General features: G+C 44.5%; 1 protein-coding gene and 1 non-coding gene across 2 annotated transcripts in view; both read right to left on the bottom strand.

Moving 5' to 3' along the window:
- Nucleotides 1-1,679: 1,679 nt before the first annotated feature.
- The window catches only part of LOC126214975 (protein phosphatase inhibitor 2-like), a 44,105-nt gene continuing 19,351 nt past the window's right edge, over nt 1,680-26,433 (bottom strand). Inside the window, exon 3 of the mRNA XM_049941608.1 lies at nt 1,680-1,982. Within this exon, the coding sequence (XP_049797565.1) occupies nt 1,680-1,982 (303 nt within the window). The remainder of the gene's footprint in view (nt 1,983-26,433) is intronic.
- Nucleotides 5,657-5,731, bottom strand: Trnas-cga (transfer RNA serine (anticodon CGA)). The gene has a single exon. It is a non-coding gene; the product is annotated as a tRNA-Ser (tRNA).

Below are 26,433 nucleotides of genomic sequence, written 5' to 3'. Positions count from 1 at the left end.
AGGGGTAATCCGGTAACAGTTAATGACATCATCGATGATGCTGTAGGCAGGTAGGAGTAAAGCTGACAACAATGCAAAGTGGTCTCGGCCCGTCTCAGCTATTCTACTCATATATACTGAGACAGCTTACTTTACTACTATACCAGACAATTTTTTCTACAGCAACAGTTTTGACTGAAGGAGGATGTTTTTTGTTGATTTTATACTCACAGAAGTAATCGAGAGTAGTAGTCTGTGTACTGACTGAAGTTCTTCATCCACATTAGCTTATTCCACTTTTGCGCATAAAAACGTGAATGGAACAGGACACTCTGACATTTACAAACAACTAACTTTTGTGGAAGGTAGAGTATAGGTGAGGCATGAAAACCTCAGTGAAAACTTGTCCCTGGATCCCCAAGCTGAATTTCTGTGTTACCACCACTGTTGAATGGAGTGATGAGTATGGCTTTACCCATCATTCATTCAAGAGTATTAAAAGTAGTATTGACTGTTTCTTGGTAAAATGTGTACGAGTTGATTTCAATTGCTCAAGGTGACGCAGTAGCAGAGCAGCAAGGGGAAACATACAAAACTGACAGAGCTCCTTCGATGTGCATATGGTCAGATCGTGAATTAGAAGTCGCATGCAACATATATTCTCAGACACTTGCTTTTCATGATGAAAGCATTAGAAAACTAGCTTACTTTGCATGTTTCCATTTTCTGGTATCATACAAAATAATTTAGTGGGTCAATTTCACATAGAGGCAGACAGTATTCAAAGTAGAGAAATGTTCTGTAAGAATAGTATTTGTCTCCATCTTTGAACTTCAAGTAGGCAACTATTTAAAAATAAATCTTACGAAATTTGATGTACAGCTTCAGACACAATTTAAAAATAATGGAAGCATTTGTAAATACAACAGTAGGTCAAGAACTATTCGCAACTTGACATTACTTTTGGAAAGAAAGGAACGAAATATACAGGTATAAAAATATTCAACTAATTCCCTTCCGTATTAAAGGTGCTGGTAGATAAATGAAATTTTGTAAACAAATTAAATTTATTTCTGCTTGAAAGTTCCTTCTAGTCCATAGATGTATTAATCAAATTTTTTTGAAATCAAAGAAAAATAGTTGCATAATTGAGCAACACAGAGCCGCTTTTTTTTGTATAGAGAAATATCTTATTTGACATATTCCACGTCATATCAAGTTGTCATTCGGTTAACTGCAGAAACAGGTATTTGGAAGTATACATTTTTATTGAATGTGATTTTTTAAAAGGAAAAAATAGCTAAGTTGCAGTTCAGTAAAGTTGTATCAAGCTTAATTCAGAAAAGGGATAGTGGGAAAGCAATATGTCTCCCACCACTGTAAGGAGCACAGTCAGAATGAGAAGTAAAGAAACTCTGCCGAAGCATGGCACAAGTAATGAAAGTTTATAAAAAAATCGTTCCACTGCTGCAAACATTGTATAGCAGTTAGTATGTAAAACGTGCAGTGGACAGATAGTTCCTCCAGACAGCTTTCTCTGTCTCTCACAATAAATGAAACCACGCCCTCATAAAGCACTCACAATAAACGCAGCTTCTAGCAGTGACAACAGGAGATGGAACACGCCCACATCCAGGGTCTGGCTCACACTGCCCCTCGGGCCGAGTCGCACACAAGTGAACAGTCTCCCCGCTGTCCCCCTACTTGCCCTTCTTCCGCTTCTTCTTGGAATCGTCGTTGTCGCCCTCCACATCGCTCTCTTCGGAAGGTGGCATCTTCTTGACGACCTTGAACTCGTCGTAGTGCGCCTTCCTGCGCAGCTCGAACTCCAGCTTCTTCTTCTTTTCATCTTCCGTCAGCCGCTCTTCGTCCACGTCCGAGAGGTCCTCGGACAGCGACGTGTTGGAGGTGTTGTGGTTCGTCACTGCCGGGTTCTCCACCACCGTCGGCATCGTCGAGCTCAGCGACAGCAGCTTCGACGTTAGGTCGCAGGCACTCACCGACTGCAACAGAGGGCAAGCTGGAGCTAGACTTCACACAAATAGCTTTACCCTTACCTGTGCAGATAGCAGAGAAAGAGAGGGACAATGTAGAGGTTCACTGCATGGGGCTGCCAACTGCCACATGGGGGGACAAATCGATCTGAACAGCTGAAACCACCTCGCAAGCACATACATACATACATACATACGTACATACGTTAATACTTGTTCCATAGATAATAAAAAATGTAATGCCACTTCCTTGGACATAAAATAAAAAAAGAAACAATAGCAACCAATACCCCAAAATTTCCCCAAAAAAAGTTCCAAATTCCATGAAAAGTGTGCGAGGTACCGGGGCTAGCAGTGTATTTAACACTGAATTCTTCTCGAATCTTCATATGTAAGTGATGCTCTGAGCTCCCCCTTTTCTAACTCCTACTTTTGCTGTTGCACATGGATTAAGAAGAAACGCGAACTGACTGTAATCGACCCTGCAAGTGGAGTAGAAAAGAGTTTGGCACCTGCAATAATTTAATTTGATAAAGGAAAGTTTCATTAACGTAGTGAGAAATGAAAGGGTTGCTTTCCTGATCCACAGAATCAAAGTTCTGTCCAAAATAACAATATGATTTATTATGACTAACCTAAAATAATAAACAAAACACATGAATCATTTACAGTACGTCAAACTGGATACTCAAATAAATGCTGTGAAGGTGAAGTTGTCCATAAACTAGCTTGTGACGTTTATGACCAAGTGGTATGTGGAGCAAATTCCTTGCAACTCAAATTTTAAGACAAACACCCAGCCAACCCAACATTAATTGCTGCTACAGTAGTGAGAACTCAGGCACTGAACATCTAACACAGAACCACGTAAGAAAAGACGGGAACAGGTGTGCTCTGCTGAGCTCTGATTATCACAGAGCAAATTCTCTAACCTGCCGGTGCTGCGGACATACGTTACAAAGCTGTCTTCTTAACTGCAAGGACACGATCTGGCGTACCGGAAGCGATGGCTGGTAGCTTCGACGTCCCGTCGTGGTGATGGTAATGTCGCGAGTATATCCCGAAACAAATTATCCTGGTCTGGTTGTTCCAGACGAAAGACTTCCTATCAATACAAATGCGCCTCTGAGGGAGACGAAGAAGGCTCGCCACACAATCACTGATGGTACAGTGATTGATTTTAACAAGCGAAGTCACACAGTAACTCCGATACAGTCAACTTTAGCCAAAACTGCTCAAGAAGGACAACATAGGCCGCTTGTACGCAGAACGCTCAATTGCCAACTGTACTCATAAAGTTACGTTGAAGTCGAAACTTCATCAACTTCGTCAAACAGTTACAATTTAATGAAAGTACCTTAGACAGCTAACGGAAGGCAGGCTGTCCAGAGCAGCGAGAGCTCAGTCTTGTAACCTAGTCCGACCGAAAGGCGAGAGCCGACCCTCTCGAGAGCACCCGTACAAACCGAAAACCGGCGGAAAATTCCACTCTATTGCCAACTCACTACTATTCCAACAATGGAGATACTTGGCGCCAATTTCTGCGCTGATTTTGCAACGTCACGGAGCTATTCCCTGAGCAAGTCAATCACAGTTATGATTTTGCAGAAAACGCGGGAATTTGCCCGCCAAGACTGCCTGGGAACACAAGTCATTCCTATGCCTCGCTGGTAGCCCGCCAGAAAGTGTTTTCACTAAGTTTCTGCGAAGTAACGAATCTCTAGCCCAGCCGCTCTTCCAGGCCCCTGCGGGCGTGTCGCCACCGCTCTTCTGACAATGTTGGCGTCTGGAAAGCATCCACTCGACTCCCTCACACCCGTTGGCTTAACTCTTTCAAGCTCAGCAGAGCCTGCCTGTCACCGGACCATCCAGGTGACGAGAGAGACTGCGTGGGAAGTCCGCGTATGAAGGAATAGCCACTTTTCACCGCATGCAATTAGAGAGGAAAATCGAATTACTCAGAGTAAGATAGAAATATGAGAGGGGGCTCAAATGAACAAGTAACCGAAGTTCCATTTATCTAGGGAGACCAGACGTCCGGATTAATCCGGATATGTCCTCCTTTTTAGCTCTTTGTCCGGGGTCTGGGCGGATTTTTATAGTGTCCGGCTTTTTCGCAAAGTTGAGCGTAATACAGTTAAATTTATAGTTCGTCCCGTCCTATTGCTCTTTTCTTAAATACTTTAACTATTGGCTCAGCCTTCGTGATGAACACAGACGAAGGCGGTATTAGTAGGTGGCACCAGGATCGTCGATGTTACCGTTGATCGACTATAAGCGAATGCAAATATCGATTATTTAAAATTTTGGTTTCGTATCTTCGTTTTGCATTGGCTAGGCTTCCTGTAGTGCACGTGTGATTTGTGAGTGTAATTTTTAACCGAGTGAGTTACGTAAAATATTTGGCTACGCCTAAACGAAAGTGTACGTTTCCTGATGTCCTTTCCTGCAAATATCCGGCTTTCAAGAAAGGGAGGGATGAATTTGAAGCGGAATATGAGATATGTAGAGCTGAACGTACGTTTCAGTGGCCAATAAAGGTAAGAAATAACTCGACAAATTGTCATGGTTGTATTGCATTGTTTCATAGTCATTCAATTTATTTGTATTCGGAAGGTTGAAGTGCAGTTTACATGTCGTCAGCTGCTGCTTGAATTGTAGATGTTGGTAGCGGCTCGTCGAATGAAGGGACGTGAATGCTCTTACGTTTTTCGCTTCGTAAACAATTCCAAGTTGTTGACATAACAGGACAAAAGCAGTAGAAATGTAAAGCATTTAAATTGAAGATGCAAAATGTTTTGATCAGTACTGCAATTTCAGGCAATTTCTAAAAAGGAATAATGATGATCCAGAATTTAGGACTTGCTCTTGTAGTAAGAAATGGGCAAAGTTTTTTTGTGACTGAGTCAGTTGGCTGTCACTCAGAGTTACTGAAGCTTGCTGAATACTTTTTCAGTATTTCACGGCATAATGCTAATGCGGAAAGAATATTTTCTCTAATTACCACACAGTGGACTGATGAGAGGAATAGATTAAACCTTGAATCAGTGAAAGGTCTGTTGATGGTCCAATATAATTCAAAAGAATTTTCATGTGTGTCATTTTACAATTATCTGTTAAGTAAGCCTAAACTTCTGCAAAAAAATTGGTTCCTCCAAGAAGTATCAATAATTGTTAAGGAACGTATGTATGTTATGTCTATAAATAATAAACTCATGTATTAAAATTGAACGTATGTTTGATGGGGAACACTGCAGATCTGGTTACCACCTGTCAGTTTGGACAAGTCGCCATTCAGGAGTGGCGTTTAGGCAGCTGTCTCTGTGAAAACTTAAAACTACTTGTAAATATAAAAACAATTGATCCCACACTGTCACCACAATCAATGTTTTTAATTTACAATAAAAAAAATATTGCTCTGGGAATCACCACCTGACCACCAGTAACAATTAACTACCAGTTTTACCGGTAATTCCCGGCAGTCACGAGACTTGTCCAAAGCTGACGGGTAATATGCTCATCTGCAGTTGACCCGTTTGGTGTGTCCTCTTTTTTCTTCCTTTGCCTTCCTTTTCAAACAGTTGCATCTGGTCACCCTACATTTATCACTATTATTTGGATAACTAGTAATTGAAACAAGAACCATATACTTGGTATGAAACTTCCTGGCAGATTAAAACTGTTTGCCCGACCGAGACTCGAACTCGGGACCTTTGCCTTTCGCGGGCAAGTGCTCTACCAACTGAGCTACCGAAGCACGACTCACGCCCGGTACTCACAGCTTTACTTCTGCCAGTACCTCGTCTCCTACCTTCCAAACTTTACAGAAGCTCTCCTGCGAACCTTGCAGAACTAGCACTCCTGAAAGAAAGGATATAGCGGAGACATGGCTTAGCCACAGCCTGGGGGATGTTTCCAGAATGAGATTTTCACTCTGCAGCGGAGTGTGCGCTGATATGAAACTTCCTGGCAGATTAAAACTGTGTGCCCGACCGAGACTCGAACTCGGGACCTTTGCCTTTCGCGGGCAAGTGCTCTACCAACTGAGCTACCGAAGCACGACTCACGCCCGGTACTCACAGCTTTACTTCTGCCAGTACCTCGTCTCCTACCTTCCAAACTTTACAGAAGCTCTCCTGCGAACCTTGCAGAACTAGCACTCCTGAAAGAAAGGATATAGCGGAGACATGGCTTAGCCACAGCCTGGGGGATGTTTCCAGAATGAGATTTTCACTCTGCAGCGGAGTGTGCGCTGATATGAAACTTCCTGGCAGATTAAAACTGTGTGCCCGACCGAGACTCGAACTCGGGACCTTTGCCTTTCGCGGGCAAGTGCTCTACCAACTGAGCTACCGAAGCACGACTCACGCCCGGTACTCACAGCTTTACTTCTGCCAGTACCTCGTCTCCTACCTTCCAAACTTTACAGAAGCTCTCCTGCGAACCTTGCAGAACTAGCACTCCTGAAAGAAAGGATATAGCGGAGACATGGCTTAGCCACAGCCTGGGGGATGTTTCCAGAATGAGATTTTCACTCTGCAGCGGAGTGTGCGCTGATATGAAACTTCCTGGCAGATTAAAACTGTGTGCCCGACCGAGACTCGAACTCGGGACCTTTGCCTTTCGCGGGCAAGTGCTCTACCAACTGAGCTACCGAAGCACGACTCACGCCCGGTACTCACAGCTTTACTTCTGCCAGTACCTCGTCTCCTACCTTCCAAACTTTACAGAAGCTCTCCTGCGAACCTTGCAGAACTAGCACTCCTGAAAGAAAGGATATAGCGGAGACATGGCTTAGCCACAGCCTGGGGGATGTTTCCAGAATGAGATTTTCACTCTGCAGCGGAGTGTGCGCTGATATGAAACTTCCTGGCAGATTAAAACTGTGTGCCCGACCGAGACTCGAACTCGGGACCTTTGCCTTTCGCGGGCAAGTGCTCTACCAACTGAGCTACCGAAGCACGACTCACGCCCGGTACTCACAGCTTTACTTCTGCCAGTACCTCGTCTCCTACCTTCCAAACTTTACAGAAGCTCTCCTGCGAACCTTGCAGAACTAGCACTCCTGAAAGAAAGGATATAGCGGAGTCTCGGTCGGGCACACAGTTTTAATCTGCCAGGAAGTTTCATATCAGCGCACACTCCGCTGCAGAGTGAAAATCTCATTCTGGAAACATCCCCCAGGCTGTGGCTAAGCCATGTCTCCGCTATATCCTTTCTTTCAGGAGTGCTAGTTCTGCAAGGTTCGCAGGAGAGCTTCTGTAAAGTTTGGAAGGTAGGAGACGAGGTACTGGCAGAAGTAAAGCTGTGAGTACCGGGCGTGAGTCGTGCTTCGGTAGCTCAGTTGGTAGAGCACTTGCCCGCGAAAGGCAAAGGTCCCGAGTTCGAGTCTCGGTCGGGCACACAGTTTTAATCTGCCAGGAAGTTTCATATCAGCGCACACTCCGCTGCAGAGTGAAAATCTCATTCTGGCATATACTTGGTAATTTATCAACTTACAAAAGAAAGATAGAATCTCAGTGAACTCAAACTCAAAACCATAGTAAATCGCAAAATCATCATAATTAAAATTAGCTAAGAAGAACCAACGATCTCAAAGAATACGTCGTGTGAGTACTCTTTGAGAATCGTGAGTAGGCCGCGCGGTTCTGGCGCTGCAGTCTGGAACCGCGAGACCGCTACGGTCGCAGGTTCGAATCCTGCCTCGGGCATGGATGTGTGTGGTGTCCTTAGGTTAGTTAGGTTTAACTAGTTCTAAGTTCTAGGGGACTAATGACCTCAGCAGTTGAGTCTCATAGTGCTCAGAGCCATTTGAATCGTGAGTACTGGCTAAGGAAAATTTGATCTAATGTCACTACGAGAGTTAGTCGAAGCTGGTGAGACTTGTTTGAATACTCGTATTTGTAGGCGCGGTTAGATTGTTTTTCGAGGATTGATAATTGCGATCTACTATGACGCAGTGAAACGAAACATTGACTTCAACTGTAACATAGTTTAGAATTCAGATAGAGGGCTACCTTTATTAGAACGAAGTGAACTTTTAAATTAGGTGACTCGTACTCAACTCTAGTTACGCATTGAACAGTGATAGACAATTAACTTCATTCACAATTGCAAATGGACTGTGGAACTTGGCAATAGTTTTAAAGCAGATAATTTATAAATCCCCCCCCCCCACCACCACCACCACCACCACCACCACCACCACCACCACCACCTGGGAAAGCTGCTTCCTCACAGCCTTGTTAGGAAGTGATTGTTATTCTGAAATAAACCACCCTTTCGTGCCAATTTACGCATTTGTGATTCCAATTTACAAAATTGTTTAGAGACATAACTGTGACCTTTTGGGTGCTGCGATAATGTTTGACTGAAGCGCTCGGAGCATATATAGAAACTCTTTGACGTTAGGAAGCAATCTCAATGTTACGACGTATTAGCGATTTGAAATTACAACCAAACTATGGGGAGGTTGGTGTCGGTGGAACTGAATTGAATTTATGGTTAATATTTTAATAGTGACTGTTAAACCATCGAATATAGACGAGCTAATTACGACGAGTAGCGTAATATTGGTCACAATTGGTGAAGTAAACATCGCACACGTCGAGAATTCCGTTCAGTTTTGTAACGTCGTCTTTACCTAATAACAGTATCATCGCTCTACCGACTATCGCCGAGTTTTAGCCAGGGCCAATCAGTACTAATCTATCAACTACCAACTAGAAAAACCTGTGACGCTACAATAAGGCATTTCGTAATGATGTGAAACGTGTGACTTTACATAAGTTTTCCTTACACAAAATAATTACTCAATTTTTTTTTACTGCCTGTCAATTTTTCCAGAATATCTAAAAATTCATCTACTGAGTAGGAGGAGTGGTCATTCGTAAATTCTTTTAATTTTTATTTAAATGTTGGCTGGCTAACTGTCAGACTTTTAATGCTCTTTGGCAAATGACCAAAGATTTTTGTGGCAGCGTAATTCACCCCTTTGTATGCCAAAGTCCGATTTAACCCAGAATAGTGAATATCATCCTTTCATGTGTTGTAGCTATGCACTTCGCCGTTTTTTCGAATTGTGGTGGGTTATCAATAACAAATTTCATAAGTGAATATATGTATTGCGAAGGTTCCGTGAATATCCCGAGTTCCTTAAATAAATGTCTGCAATGTGATATTGGGTGGACCCCAGCTATTATTCTGATTACGCCCTTTTGTACAATGAATACTTTTTCTCTTAATGACGAATTACCTCAAAATATGCCATATGAGAGCAGTGAATAAAAACATGTATAGTAGGCTTATTCACTGATATGTTTATCACCCTAATAGCATAAGTAGCTGAATCCAACTGTTTCAGCAGATCATCGACGTGTTTCTTCCAATCTCTAAGCTACAGGTAGGGAGCCTACAAACGAAAGTATGTCCACATATGCCGATATGACCAATAATTCCACAAAGCAACAGCCTCTGACAGATGTACCAATTAGGGTAATCAGTGTATAAACAACTCGCAAAGAGACGTCCCCTGCGTGGCATCGACTTTTTGACTCCACCTGTAGGACTATGTGGTTGGGGTTGAGCTATCACACACTTAAACTATTCAACTATTCACCCTTGTAGACACTTGTTTCTGTGATAGACAAAAAACGACTTTACCATCTTGCGAGCTTCTAAAGCTTTTAAACTATCATTAAATTTTAGACTTGTACGTAATATACCAGTTACATTATTTAGCTTATATACGCAAGGTTGGGGGTTGATGTCCTGTCAGGTGCTGTCTATCTTTTACACTTTACCGAAACGCCTGTGATAAAGATTTTTATTTAACTTAATTGTTTAAATACATTTTTTTCATTTTTTTACTTTACCGCAGCATTTTAATTAAGGGATTTACTTTTCATTTGCTCTCATTTTCTCTTTCTTTTATTCTTTTTTCATTTAGTATCTTTGGTCATCTGATTTTAAATGTTTTTATGTATTTACTTTAAATGAGTTTCTTCGTTACCATAATTTAACACTTGTTACCTCTGTTACATATTTTGCTCTAATTTCCTTTAATTACAAGGTGTACAACTTTGCTTTCGCGGTTTTTTCCCCCCCAACAGGCTTTAATTAAACAAATTGGTTACACATGTACCATTCAAAGTATGTTCCATCGCTGCCCACTACTTTCTCCCATCTTTCAGGCAGTGTATGAATCCCGCGTCGAAAAAACTGTTCATCTATTGAAGCGATCCACGAATCGATCCAATTTGTAACTCCTTCATGAGATCGGAAGTTTTGGTCAGCCAGGCCATGCGCCATTAATCTAAACAGGTGATAGTCGGAGGGAGCAATGTCTGGAGAGTACGGTGCGTAGGATAGACTTCCATTTTAACGTTTCCAAGTGCGTTTAGTCGTGTTTTGCAACGTGGGGTCGAGCGCTGTCGTGCTGCAAAATCACTTTATCGTGCCTCTCGCTGTATTGCGGCCGTTTGTCTTTTAATGCTCTGCTCAAACGCATTAATTCCGTTCGATAACGAGCACCTATGATTGTTTCACTTGGTTTTAACACCTCGTAGTCCACCACGCCGAGCTGGTCCCACCAAATGCAGTACATGATCTTGGAGCTGTGAATATTCGGTTTGGCCGTCGACATGGAAGCATGGCCGGGATATCTCCATGATTTTTTGCGTTTAGGGTTATCGTAATGAACTCATTTTTCGTCCCTGGTCACAATTCCATGCAGAAATCCCTTCCGTTTTTGCCTCTGAAGCAACTGTCAACAAACACACAAACGCCATTCAACGTCTCTTGGTTTCAGCTCACACGGGACACAAGTTTCTTGTTTCTGAATCATGCCCATAGCCTTGAGACGTTTCGAAATGGCTTGCTGTGTCACTCACACTAATCGTGCCAATTTTTCTGGAGTTTGAAGCGAGTCTCCTCTCAGCAATGTCTCCAATTCTGCATCTTGGAAAACATTCTCTGTTCCACCACTATGCCGGTCTACGACGTCAAAATAGCAGTTCTTGAAGCGTTGAAACCACTCACGACACGTTCTTTCATTAATACCGTCCTTACCGTATGTACTTGAGAGCATTCGGTGAGACTCAGCCGCTGCTTTCTTCATATTAAAACAAAACAGTAACACTTCCCGCAAATGACGATAATTAGGCTCGTAAACAGACATTTTCAATCAAGGACAACTTTATAGTGCAGACACAAGTCGACTAATGTTTGAATGAGGTTATGTTGACCTAGGTCAGTGCTAACTGCCTGACGTCTGCGATCTGTTTCTTTCGACCGCTACTTACCGTTGTCGCCACCTATCCGCAAACGAAGAAGACGTGCTACAGACGCGAAATTTAACCGACAGGAAGAAGATGCTGTGATATGCAAATGATTAGCTTTTCAGAGCATTCACACAAGGTTGACGCCGGTGGCGACACCTACAACGTACTGACATGAGGAAAGTTTCCAATCGATTTCTCATACACAAACAGTAGTTGACCGGCGTTGCCTGGTGAAACGTTGTTGTGATGCCTCGTGTAAGGAGGAGAGATGCGTACCATCACGTTTCCGACTTTGATAAAGGTCGGATTGTAGCCTATCGCGATTGCGGTTTATCGTATCGCGACATTGCTGCTCGCGTTGGTCGAGATCCAATGACTGTTAGCAAAATATGGAATCGGTGGGTTCAGGAGTGTAATACGGAACGCCGTGCTGGATCCCAAAGGCCTCGTATCACCAGCAGTCGAGATGACAAGCATCTTATCCGCATGGCTGTAACGGATCGTGCAGCCACGTCTCGAACCCTGAGTCAACAGACGGGGACGTTTGCAACACAACAACCATCTGCACGAACAGTTCGACGACGTTTGCAGCAGCATGGACTATCAGCTCGGAGACCGTGGCTGCGGTTACCCTTGACGCTGCATCACAGACAGGAACGCCTGCATGGTGTACTCAACGACGAAACTGGATGCAGGAATGGCAAAACGTCATTTTTCTCGGATGAATCCAGGTTCTGATAACAGCATCGTGATGGTCGCATCCGTGTTTGGCGACACTGCCGTATCACCCGGCGTGATGGTATGGGGTGCCATTGGTTACACGTCTCGGCCACCTCTTGTTCCCATTGACGGCACTTTGAACAGTGGACGTTACATTTCAGATGTGTCACGACCCGTGGCTCTATCTTTTTATTTATTTATTTATTGTTCCGTGGGACCAAATTAAGGAGAAGTCTACCGCGGGACTGCTACGGTCGCAGGTTCGAATCCTGCCTCGGGGATGGGTGTGTGTGATGTCCTTAGGTTAGTTAGGTTTAAGTAGTTCTAAGTTCTAGGGGACTTATGACCTAAGATGTTGAGTCCCATAGTGCTCAGAGCCATTTGAACCATTTGAAGGAGAAGTCTTCATGGCCATGGAACGAGTTAATACATGAAATTATAACACGATATTAGAAACAGATAAAATGAAATACAAGAAACGTATTCAGGCGACAATTCGTAAGTTTAAATAAAGAAAATCAACAACGTAACTCTGGAATTGGCTTAATTTTTCAGCTCTTCCAGGAGCTCCTCGACAGAATAGAAGGAGTGAGCCATGAGGAAACTCTTCAGTTTGGACTTAAAAGCGTTTGGGCTACTGCTAAGATTTTTGAGTTCCTGTGGTAGATTATTGAAAATGGATGCAGCAGAATAGTGTGCTCCTGCACAAGAGTCAGGAAAGTGCATTTTTACATGCAGATTTGATTTCTGCCTAACATTATCTGAGTGAAAGCTGCTAACTCTTGGGAATAAGCTAATATTGCTAACAACAAACGACATTAAAGAAAAAATATACTGTGAGGGCAATGTCAGAATTCTCAGACTATTGAATAGGGGTCTACAAGAGGTTCTCGAGCTTACACCACATATAGCTCGAGCAGCCCGTTTTTGAGCCAAAATTACCCTTTTTGAATCAGACGAATTACCCCAAAAAATAATACCATATGACATAAGCGTATGAAAATATGCGAAGTAGACTACTTCTGAACTGTCACTTATTTCAGATACTGTTCTAATGGTAAATAAAGCAGCATTTAGTTTCTGAACAAGATCCTGCACATTCTGAAGATGGTCAATGGTGTCCGAACAACTGGCTCGTCACAATATACCAGTCACTATTCTTGATGAACTGTGGTGTCGTGTTGAAGCTGCATGGGCAGCTGTACCTGTACACGCCATCCAAGCTCTGTTTGACTCAATGCCCAGGCGCATCAAGGCCGTTATTGCGGCCAGAGGTGGTCGTTCTGGGTACTGATTTCTCAGGATCTATGCACCCAAATTGCGTGAAAATGTAATCACATATCAGTTCTAGTATAATATATTTGTCCAATGAATACCCGTTTATCATATGCATTTCTTCTCGGTGTAGCAATTTTAATGGGCAGTAGTGTATTTGATCGCATTGCACAGGCAATACATATAGATTATTTCGTCTTTTGTTTTTTACAAAGTAGATCAACAGTTTTAAACGTTTAAATATTACAATAGGTGAACGAAAATAATTAAAATCACATAGAGATGGAGGCCAAATGAAAGCAGAATAAAAAATACAAAAATGAGAGTAAATGAAAAAGTTCATACGGTGATGTAAATGATGTGGAAACAAATGAAAAATAAAAATTATTTTTACACTATTAACTGAATAAAAATAATGGGCTCAGTCATTTCGATAAAGATGTAAAAAACAAGCAGATGTGAGCCCTCAACCTTCAGAATACTACCCAAATAACTCGACGCTATACTATGGGTTCATTGTGTAACTTGACACTATTTTAAGGGTCTAGTACTGACTGTTCCACCTGGAGGCAGCTGGGACGCCGCAGGTAGCAGTGGGCAGGCGTGGGCAGACATCTGGCGCGCGGTAAGTCACGCAGCGTACTTCACCCTACTTTCACTGGTTCCCTCCCACTGGCTGGGGTGGGCAGCTGGTTCGTCCATAGCTGTAGGCTACCCGGCAGATAGCCTACCCACGAGCGAGCTGACGGGCACTCCCAACACCTGCGCCTCATGGGCAGCACTGGAACTGCCTACTCTAGTGGTTCACAAGAAATCTGAAAACTTTTTGTCAGTTATCCACAAACGAAAGCCCACCATACCGAATGGCTGCTCTGTGTGCTACGTGAGGCTATACAAGTAGCTTACACCACTGCTTCAAAAAATCGATCCCACGCCTGCAAACATCTCCGTGCGAGATGGTCATCTCTAAAGAACTGCACAGCTCAGCAAGCTAAGGTGGCCACCTCTTCAAAACAGAAGAATGGATTCGCTACGCGCTAAGGACGAGAAAGCTTTTCTCTGTTGGTGCCAAGTTACACGAGGGTGAGTCAAATGAAAACCTTAAATATTCTTTTTAAATATTATTGTGCAGAAGTGGTACAAAGCTGTATCACTATTCAACATAATCTCCCCCACGCTCAATGCAAGTCCTCCAGCGCTTACAAAGTGCATAAATTCCTTTAGAAAAAAATTCTTTTGGTAGTCCGCGCAAACACTCACGCTCCGCGTGGCCTACCTCTTCATCAGAACGGAACTTCTCTCCTCCCATTGCGTCTTTCAGTGCTCCAAACAGTCACTTGGGGCAAGGTCTGGTGAGTATGGTGGATGAGGAAGACCCTCAAAATGCAGGTCTGTGATTGTTGCAACTGTTGTACGGGCAGTGTGGGCCTTGCATTGTCATGTTGCAAAAGGACACCTGCTGACAGCAATCCACGTCGCTTTGATTTGATTGCAGGCCGCAGATGATTTTTTAGCATATCTGTGTATGATGCACTGGTGACAGTGGTCCCTCTAGGCATGTAATGCTCCAAAATGACGCCTTTTTCGGCCCAAAAGTGAGTCAGCATAACATTCCCTGCTGATGGTTGTGTTCCAAACTTCTTTGGTTTTGGTGATGAGGAATGGCGCCATTCCTTGCTCGCTCTCTTCGTTTCCGGTTGGTGGAAGTGAACCCAGGTTTCGTCCCCAGTAACGATTCTTGCAAGGAAGCCATCACCTTCTCGTTCAGAGCGGGGAAGAAGTTCTTCACAAGCATCAACACGTGTCTCATTTCAGGAGCCAGCTGCCGTGGGACCCATCTTGCAGACACTTGAGAAACTGGAGCACACCATGCACAATGTGGTGTGCTGACCCATGACTAATCTGTTAACATGCTGCAATGTCATACAGTGTCACTCGGCGGTTTTCCTTCACTATGGCTTCAACTGCTGCAATGTTCTGTGGAGTCACAACTCGTTGTGCCTGACCTGGACGAGGAGCATCTTCCACTGGAGTCACACCATTGTCGAACTTCGTACTCCATTCGTAGACTTTCTACCGTGACAAACATGCGTCACCGTACTGAACCTTCATTCGTCGATGTACACTCCTGGAAATGGAAAAAAGAACACATTGACACCGGTGTGTCAGACCCACCATACTTGCGCCGGACACGGCGAGAGGGCTGTACAAGCAATGATCACACGCACGGCACAGCGGACACACCAGGAACCGCGGTGTTGGCCGTCGAATGGCGCTAGCTGCGCAGCATTTGTGCACCGCCGCCGTCAGTGTCAGCCAGTTTGCCGTGGCATACGGAGCTCCATCGCAGTCTTTAACACTGGTAGCATGCCGCGACAGCGTGGACGTGAACCGTATGTGCAGTTGACGGACTTTGAGCGAGGGCGTATAGTGAGCATGCGGGAGGCCGGGTGGACGTACCGCCGAATTGCTCAACACGTGGGGCGTGAGGTCTCCACAGTACATCGATGTTGTCGCCAGTGGTCGGCGGAAGGTGCACGTGCCCGTCGACCTGGGACCGGACCGCAGCGACGCACGGATGCACGCCAAGACCGTAGGATCCTACGCAGTGCCGTAGGGGACCGCACCGCCACTTCCCAGCAAATTAGGGACACTGTTGCTCCTGGGGTATCGGCGAGGACCATTCGCAACCGTCTCCATGAAGCTGGGCTACGGTCCCGCACACCGTTAGGCCGTCTTCCGCTCACGCCCCAACATCGTGCAGCCCGCCTCCAGTGGTGTCGCGACAGGCGTGAATGGAGGGACGAATGGAGACGTGTCGTCTTCAGCGATGAGAGTCGCTTCTGCCTTGGTGCCAATGATGGTCGTATGCGTGTTTGGCGCCGTGCAGGTGAGCGCCACAATCAGGACTGCATACGACCGAGGCACACAGGGCCAACACCCGGCATCATGGTGTGGGGAGCGATCTCCTACACTGGCCGTACACCACTGGTGATCGTCGAGGGGACACTGAATAGTGCACGGTACATCCAAACCGTCATCGAACCCATCGTTCTACCATTCCTAGACCGGCAAGGGAACTTGCTGTTCCAACAGGACAATGCACGTCCGCATGTATCCCGTGCCACCCAACGTGCTCTAGAAGGTGTAAGTCAACTACCCTGGCCAGCAAGATCTCCGGATCTGTCCCCCATTGAGCATGTTTGGGACTGGATGAAGCGTCGTCTCACGCGGTCTGCACGTCCAGCACGAATGCTGGTCCAACTGAGGCGCCAGGTGGAAATGGCATGGCAAGCCGTCCCACAGGACTACATCCAGCATCTCTACGATCGTCTCCATGGGAGAATAGCAGCCTGCATTGCTGCGGAAGGTGGATATACACTGTACTAGTGCCGACATTGTGCAAGCTCTGTTGCCTGTGTCTATGTGCCTGTGGTTCTGTCAGTGTGATCATGTGATGTATCTGACCCCAGGAATGTGTCAATAAAGTTTCCCCTTCCTGGGACAATGAATTCACTGTGTTCTTATTTCAATTTCCAGGAGTGTATTTCAATAGGTTTCACACCTTCACTACGCAAAAACCGAATAACAGAACGCTGTTCTTGCGTGGTGCATGTCACAAGTGGGGCGGCCATCTTTATACTGATACTTCGACGTATGTGTGCATCTGCACTACGCTGCCACCTACAGGCCATTCTGCACGCTGTTTGTAACACACTTACCAACTTACAGAATAACGGCGCGAAATTTCGATTTCTTATTGCAAATTTAAGGGTTTCATTTGACTCACTCTCGTATTATACAAGTTGTAATAGGGTTTCATTGGGAGCACCACAGACTCGTGGCCGATTTAAGGCCTATCACTTGAGTGTTGTACAGGAGAGAGACAGTGAACGAATCTCAGATGGCTTGGCCGACGTTGCTAATGACGACTGATACTACGTTTTCTGATGACAAGTCTGCATGCACAGCATGTATAGCCAGATGGATTCCGCGTGGCTGTGGCCACTTACGCATAGACTGCAAAGTAATAGAATGCAGAGAGACAATGCATTCCAATTACTCACCAGGGCACCTCACGTAGTCTTGTAACACAGCTAGCCGCAATGTTTCCTTATATGCACGGTAAAGCTCGCTACCTCTTGGGTCACTAGTAAGTGAGGGAACTGCCTGTTGAGTGAAGCCGAGACATGAGAAAAGGGAGTGATGGGAAACGGAAGCCACTCACACATATGCATAAGAAGTTGGCTGTGACTCATGAGGAATACGAAATCCTCCAGGAATGTTACTAGCGTCCTCTACAGTGGACGAGCAAAACGGCTGGTATCTTTGAGACTCTAGTCTTACCGAAGATTTTCTTGGGAAACTCATCTCCTGTACACTTACGACCATTGTATCTGCATCTACATAAGTACTCCGTAAGCCACTATATAGTGCATGGCTGAGGGTACCTTGTATCGAAGGCGCCCATACGATAGTTGGTAGGGGGTGTAGACCTGGGTTGTGGTGTATTTTTCATATTTAGGAACACGAATGACGACTTGTAAGTAGCCAAAAGTTCCAGTTCCGACCTTGTAAAAAACCTATGTAATACCTACTTCTAAATCATTCTCGACTGTCTCTTCTGTACGAGACCAGATTTCACTTGTCTTTGTGGTTCATACGTGAGATGCACGTTGGTGGAAGTAGAAATATTTTGCAGTCGGTTGGAAATTTCGGTTCTCTAAACTTTCTCAACAAAATTTTGCGAAACGACCGTGGTCTTCTCTTCAGAGCTGCCCATTTGAGTTCACGGAGTGTTTCTGTAACAATCTCGTGTTGATCAAACCTACCAGCAAAAAATCTAGCAGCATGCCTCTGACTTGCTTCAGGGTCTTGCTTTAATTCGACTCGACTGGTCTCGCGAACACTCGAGCAGTCCTCGAGAATGGGTTCACTACTGTTATGCACCTTTATAGATGAACTACACTTTCTAAGAATTCTACGAATAACCCGCTGTCGGTCACACGCCATCCCTATGTCCGACCTTACGCGCTGCTTCCATTTCATATTGTTTTGCTGCGTTAGACCTGGATATTTAATAGATATTACTGTCTCAAGCAGCACAGCACCAATACTGCATTCGAATACTACTGTAATTCTACTCACCTGCAATAGCTTACAGGGACAAAAATGGTTCAAATGGCTCTAAGCACTATGGGACTTAATATCTGAGGTCATCAGTCCCCTAGACTTAGAACTACTTAAACCTAACTAACTTAAGGACATCACACACATCCATGTCCGAGGCAGCATTCGAACCTGCGACCGTAGCAGCAGCGTTTCCAGACTGAAGCGCCTAGAACCGCTCGGCCACTGCGGCCAGCCTTACAAGGAAAAAACACCATCGCAGCGACAGTGAACATATTAGATGACCAATACTTTCTACAATATTGAATCACTATACAAAGGTGCGGCAGAAAATACGTCGGGCGGTTCCAAAAGTCCTTAATCATCCCTCCACATTTGCATTCACGAAGAACACAAGATGGAATTCAATGATAACAGCGGACGCTCTTGGAATGCCAATGGTGTTTACACGGCCAGAACAAATATCAGAATAGCATGTTCAACATGAAGAAATTTAAGTTCCAGAATTAACATTAAATAACGAAAAACAAAGGAGATAAAAGCAAAAAATCAGATTGAAGAATATACTGTGAGAAGCTGCTCAGAAAGACACTTCCAGAGAGGAGCAGTGTAAGTTGTCACTTTTAAGATTTGTAGGTGATGGTGGTTTAAAAATGTCAATCTTTAATTGGATACATTCAAATGTGCCTATATTTCTGACACAGTAAAATTGTTGTCCACCAAAACAATGATAAAGGTGTTAACTAAGAAATTAACAACGATCTCAGTTTGTTCAATTTATTACATGAAAATGCAAAGGGTATTGTTAACAATACTGACAATAATAGATACTGCCTTGACAAACATGGTCGTGGAATTTGGAATGTGATTCAGATGAGTGGGTACTGGGTAAGACATCTACGAGGTGCGACAATAAGGTAATGAGACTGATGTGAATAAATGTTGCTTACCGTTTTAGTCAAGTTTAGTGTTGTCTCCTTCAAAGTAGTTCCCTTCTGATTAGACACACTTTCTCCATCGCTTCTGCCATTGACGGTAACATTTCTGGAACTCATCTTCTGTAATATCCTACAAGACCCTCGTACAGCTTTTTGGACATCTTGTGTGGTTTGAAAATAGTGTCCATTGACCGCCGTTTTGACTCTTAGAAATAGAAAAAAGTCGCACGGCGCGGTATCTGGTGAATTAGGTGGCTGTGGCAGTAGTGAAATTTGTTTTGAGGTTAAAAATGCTGTACTGAGAGCAGTATGGGATCGCGCATTATCGTGATGCAGAATCCAATTATCAGCAATGTTGGCACAGACACGAAGAACCCCTTAACGTAGTCTTTCTAAAATTTCTTTGTAGTAATATTGGTGAACTGTTTGTCAAGGAGGCAACTACAATTTATGAACAATTCCCTTGGAACCAAAGAAGCACACAACCATGCATTTAATTTTTGACTTTGGTATGTGAGCTTTTTTTGGCCTGGGTCATCCCTTTGAGCACCATTGGGAACTTTGGCGTTTTGTCTCTGGATCGTACTGAAAAAGAAAAAAAAAACTTTCATCACCATTGATAACACGGCTCAACAATTCTGGATTGATTTCAGTTTGCTCTAACAGATCGGCTGCCACATTTTCCCGTGTTTCTCACTGTTGTGGTGTGAGATTTTTGGGGACCATTTTTGCACAAATCTTTCTCACACCAAGATCTTTAGTTATTATTAGACGAACCGTTTCTCGATTGATGTTCAGTTCTTCTGCAATCAATTTCACGGATAAACTTCGATCAGATCGTACGAGTTCACGCACCCTGGCCATGTTGACATCCGTCCATGAGGCTGATGGTCGTCTACTGCGGTCTTCATCTACAACATACGTTCTGCCTTCACTAAACATTTTATGCCAACGAAAAACTTATTGAGCTCTTGGCATAACCTCCTCTCCAAAAGCCTTCTGAAGCTTATCGTAAGTTGCCGTCGCGTTTTCACACAATTTAACGCAAATTAATGGCATACCGTTGCGCAGTGTTATGCGGTTCCATTTCCGTGACGAGAGACACAAACATTTGTTAACTTATTACAGCACAACTCACGGCTGAGCAGTTGCATCGATGTGCCGCTTGGACTAGAAGCAGCTTATAGACCAATGTCAAAGATATTGTGGCTACGCAAACCTGCAGGGTTGCCACATCTTGCTAGGAAAATCAGTCTCATTACTTTATTGTCGCACCTCGTATATTCGTGGAAGTCTTATCACGACTGCCAAAGGATAGTCTGCAAATTTTTTAAAAAAATTAAAAAATGGTAGTACTCTGGCCTATGCGTTTGCATCCATGACCAGAGTTGAGAGCTGTTGAAACTAAGTGCAAGCAAGTCATCCACATTAAGACTAAAATTACTGAAAATCGTTGAAAATCGCTCGCACTTCCCTACAGCTCGCTTCATAGTGGCCGCTGGACCTCACCGTATGTGTTGTCTGCAGAGGGGAGCTGAAGTACCTCCAGAACCAGTCCTTGGCTCTGTAGCAACAGCTTCCATCTACGTTCAGCTCTAACATTCTGCATGGTGTCTGTTTGTTCTAAGTCATGTCCCCCTACCACTTTCGCGCCACGACACTCTGAGCGTGTTTTTTAGGGAATTGACTAGTTTGAACTTGGGACCTGTTGCTGGTAAGGAGACGCCAGACCACACATGACATGTAGAGTTCAGAAGAGTTCAGTGAGACTAGCGATGATATAATCAAATACTTAATGATTTCAGCGTCAGCTCCACTGCACTCCCTGTAAAAGAATCTTAATACTAACTAAATTCAGTGAAAGGCGTTCAAGGCTTTGCTATTTAGTTAGCTAGTAAAATAACGTCGAAAAAGCAGTTAAGTTTACCATTGGAATTTTTATTCTACTCACAAAACATTGTTTATAAATTGCACTATTGATAAAAGGAAATGTTTTACAACAGGATGGTAAAAACCAACTGCGTTCAACAAAAATGTGAACGAATATTCCCTGAATGGGTTTCGAAGTTGTATAATACACTCCTGGAAATGGAAAAAAGAACACATTGACACCGGTGTGTCAGACCCACCATACTTGCTCCGGACACTGCGAGAGGGCTGTACAAGCAATGATCACACGCACGGCACAGCGGACACACCAGGAACCGCGGTGTTGGCCGTCGAATGGCGCTAGCTGCGCAGCATTTGTGCACCGCCGCCGTCAGTGTCAGCCAGTTTGCCGTGGCATACGGAGCTCCATCGCAGTCTTTAACACTGGTAGCATGCCGCGACAGCGTGGACGTGAACCGTATGTGCAGTTGACGGACTTTGAGCGAGGGCGTATAGTGGGCATGCGGGAGGCCGGGTGGACGTACCGCCGAATTGCTCAACACGTGGGGCGTGAGGTCTCCACAGTACATCGATGTTGTCGCCAGTGGTCGGCGGAAGGTGCACGTGCCCGTCGACCTGGGACCGGACCGCAGCGACTCACGGATGCACGCCAAGACCGTAGGATCCTAGGCAGTGCCGTAGGGGACCGCACCGCCACTTCCCAGCAAATTAGGGACACTGTTGCTCCTGGGGTATCGGCGAGGACCATTCGCAACCGTCTCCATGAAGCTGGGCTACGGTCCCGCACACCGTTAGGCCGTCTTCCGCTCACGCCCCAACATCGTGCAGCCCGCCTCCAGTGGTGTCGCGACAGGCGTGAATGGAGGGACGAATGGAGACGTGTCGTCTTCAGCGATGAGAGTCGCTTCTGCCTTGGTGCCAATGATGGTCGTATGCGTGTTTGGCGCCGTGCAGGTGAGCGCCACAATCAGGACTGCATACGACCGAGGCACACAGGGCCAACACCCGGCATCATGGTGTGGGGAGCGATCTCCTACACTGGCCGTACACCACTGGTGATCGTCGAGGGGACACTGAATAGTGCACGGTACATCCAAACCGTCATCGAACCCATCGTTCTACCATTCCTAGACCGGCAAGGGAACTTGCTGTTCCAACAGGACAACGCACGTCCGCATGTATCCCGTGCCAGCCAACGTGCTCTAGAAGGTGTAAGTCAACTACCCTGGCCAGCAAGATCTCCGGATCTGTCCTCCATTGAGCATGTTTGGGACTGGATGAAGCGTCGTCTCACGCGGTCTGCACGTCCAGCACGAACGCTGGTCCAACTGAGGCGCCAGGTGGAAATGGCATAGCAAGCCGTTCCACAGGACTACATCCAGCATCTCTACGATCGTCTCCATGGGAGAATAGCAGCCTGCATTGCTGCGAAAGGTGGATATACACTGTACTAGTGCCGACATTGTGCATGCTCTGTTGCCTGTGTCTATGTGCCTGTGGTTCTGTCAGTGTCATCATGTGATTTATCTGACCCCAGGAATGTGTCAATAAAGTTTCCCCTTCCTGGGACAATGAATTCACGGTGTTCTTATTTCAATTTCCAGGAGTGTAGATCGAAGGATGACCTATGCCATATGACATCTATAATCTAGGTTTAAATTAAGTTTCATAACAGAGAAAACTATCAAAAATGGTATACAGTGGCCCTCAATTGTCTTTAATTACTTATTTATCTTGTCGTAAATTACAGTGGCTGATGTGGCTTCTCAATAATTATATAACAGAAAAATCATCGCATTTCAGATTTTAACTTCCAGTAGCAAATGTGAATACCATGAGCTTTAATTGACGATCGACACTAGTATTACGTAAAAAGGGGATGTAACAGATGAGACTTCTGCAGTTCTGAGTGAAGCCTTAGGTGCTCTTTTGCGGCATCGCATGCGTTCATTACCTTGTCGGTGGTTAGGCAGCGTCAGGGATGGTGGGCGGCGCAGCTCCACACACCTCGTTGTCTCGGTAGCAACTCCCTCGAACTTATCCTTACTACTGTTTATGGAAGTTGGTTTAAGAAAAAGATATCTGGCTGTGTTTTCAACTGACCAATCAGGGTCTCAATGTTAATCTTAACCTCCGCCTACAAAAATTCTGTCTATCCAATGAGAAACGTTATACTTTTCATGGTGAGGCAATGTTTTTAATGTTTGCTACGTAACAGAGACGTGTATAGTCTCATGCTAAAACTTGCAGCTGGTGTGGCCCTTTTAGTGTTATCGTAAGATCTATGCTGTTCTTCTGGAGGGCTCTCTATCTTTAAACATGTGCTGGGGGTGGACCTCCTGGCGGTTGGCCGGTGATGTGTGGGTGTCCCTTATCATAGGGCCTCCTAGCCTACATGGCTCTGCTCTCGGCTTCTGTTCTCGTTTCTCCCCTCGGAACTGCGTCTGTTTCACGGTTGGAAGGTATGACATGCATTTAGTCGTTCTTGTGTTAGTCTGTGGTATTCCAATTGCTCACTCCTTGATCATATTACTTTGGTTAATTTAATGTCAGAATTTATTCGGAGCTATGTGACATGTTGCCGGCTTTGCTATCATGTCAGGGTTTTCATGGAAGCTCCACCGAATGAGATGCTGTCGTTGTCAAACTGCAGGCTGCCTGAGGTGGTGCCTGGCTGGACAGCAACTTCCTGCAGTCTCCTTCCGACATAGAAGACTCAGTCCTCTGCCTTTTTCTGTTCTCATGTGATTATAATTGGCTTAACGACAAATAGTGCCAGTGACAAATAGTGAGAAGTTATCTTAAAAGGTAACTGTCACCCTCCCGTACATTCATTTCAGATGCTTCGCCAGTGACATAAATCGGAGTACTCGGCCGTACGAAACTGTCTCCTACCCTCGCCTCCTCGCTGTTTAAGTCTGCGCATCAACGAATAAGGGTAGAGCTCTGTAAACACTGCCTCAGTTATGCGAAAGAATTCGTGATTTCCTGTCAGACAAGTCACATTACAGTCGATGGAAAATCGTCGAGTAAAACTGAAGTGATATCTGGCGTTTCCAAAGGAAATGTTACAGGCCCTCTGATGTTCTTATATAAACGATGTAGGAGACAATATGAGCAGCCATCTTTGCTTATAGCTGATGCTATCATTTACTGTCTAGTAGGTACTGAGTAGAACTGGGAAGACAACAAAATCATGGCACTGCTTAACTAAAAGAAGATACCGCTTGATAGGACACATTCTGAAACAGTAAGGGATCACCAATTTAGTACTAGAGGGAAGTGTGGGTGGTAAAAATCGTAGAGGGAAACTAATGCAGTAAGCATGTTGATATGGGTGTACGTTGCTGTAGTTACTCGAATGTGAAGAGGCTTACACAGGACAGAGTAGCATGGAGAGCTGCATCAAACCAGTCTCCGGACAGAAGACTACAACAGTCAACAGTAGAGCGAAATAAATGGTAAAATGATTTAGAAAACATATTAGTACACTGCAAAATGTGGCAACTGACTATTAGGGAAACCATCAGGTCAGCTGCATCAGTACTAAAACAAATGCATTAAATTTCGCTTACACGATAAATCACATAAACCTAAATGCTGTCAATTCAACTAAATGTCTAGGAATTACAATTACGTCCAATTGAAATTTGATTGATCAGGTAAAAATGTTGTGGGGAAGACGAAGCAAATACTGTTTTATTGGCAGATCACTCAGAAGACGCAACAGGTCTAGTAAAGGGCCTGCCTACACTATTCTTATTCGTCCTCTGCTACAGTGCATGGTATTCAAAAAGGAGGAACCGGTTTCTAACATTTATTGCTTCGAAACTACAAAAGATAGAACCAAGTCCAAATTTTTATGCATTCAATGAGAGCACCATGTGTTACACGACAAATATTGAAACGATGGCTCATTTCCTGCCACACACAAAGCAGCTGGTCTCTCGTTATCGACTTCCCATCTTCAACAATGCGATATCGCGGACTTTCAAGAGCGTCAGGGCGTAGGGGGGATAAAAACACGGTCTTTTAAGTAACCCCACAGATACCAGTTACAAAATGTTAGGTCCGGGGAAGAGTAAAGAAAAACAAAAGAAAAATTCGGAGCAGGAATTAGAATCCATGAGAATAAATAAAAACTTTGAGGTTCGCCGATAACATTGTAATTTTGTCAGAGACAGCAAAGGACCTGGAAGAGCAACTGAACGGAATGGACAGTGTCTTGAAAGGAGGATATAAGATGAACATCAACAAAAGCAAAACAAGGATAATGGAATGTAGTCGAGTTGAATAGGGTGATGCTGAGGGAATTAGATTAGGAAATGAGACACTTGTAGTAGTAAAGGAGTTTTGCTATTTGAGGAGCAAAATAACTGATGATGGTCGAAGTAGAGAGGATATAAAATGTAGACTGGCAATGGCAAGGAAACTGTTTCTGAAGAAGAAAAACTTCTTAACACCGAGTATAGATTTAAGTGTCAGGAAGTCGTTTCTGAAAGTAGTTGTATGGAGTGTAGCCATGTATGGAAGTAAAACATGGACGATAAATAGTTTGGAAAAGAAGAGTATAGATGCTTTCGGAATGTGGTGCTACAGAATAACGCTGAAGATTAGATGGGTAGATCACATAACTAATGAGGAGGTATTGAATAGACTTGGTGAGAAGAGAAATTTGTGGCACAACTTGACTAGAAGGAGGGATAGCTTGGTGGGACATATTCTGAGGCATCAAGGGATCAGCAATTTAGTACTGGAGGGCAACGTGGAGAGTAAAAATCGTAGAGGGAGACCAAGAGATGAATACACTTAACAGATTAAGAAGGATGTAGCTTGAAGTAGGTACTGGGAGATGAAGAAGCTTGAACAGGATACAGTAGCATGGAGAGCTGCATCAAACCAGTCTCTGGACTGAAGACCACAACAACAACAACGTCTGGAGACCTGGGAGTCCACCAGCGATGAAATTCATGTTCTGCTCCTGCTCTACCAATGGAATGGTGTCAATCAGGTAATGTCGAACGTGCTTAGAGAAATTCTCTACGCAGTCCAATGTCCTGGAATGGTGTCTTTCAGGTAATTCTCTAAGCACGTCCGACGTTACCTGAATGACACTGTTCCAAGACGTTGGATTGGAAGAGGAGGGGCAGAAGAACTTCATCGCCAGTGGCCTCTCAAGTCTCCAGACCTAACACCTTGTAACTTGTGTCTGTGGGGTTACGTAAA

This window comes from Schistocerca nitens, chromosome 12 (assembly GCF_023898315.1).
Source record: "Schistocerca nitens isolate TAMUIC-IGC-003100 chromosome 12, iqSchNite1.1, whole genome shotgun sequence".
NCBI classification, from domain to species: Eukaryota; Metazoa; Arthropoda; class Insecta; order Orthoptera; family Acrididae; genus Schistocerca; species Schistocerca nitens.
This window is presented reverse-complemented; position numbering and strand designations above follow the sequence as displayed.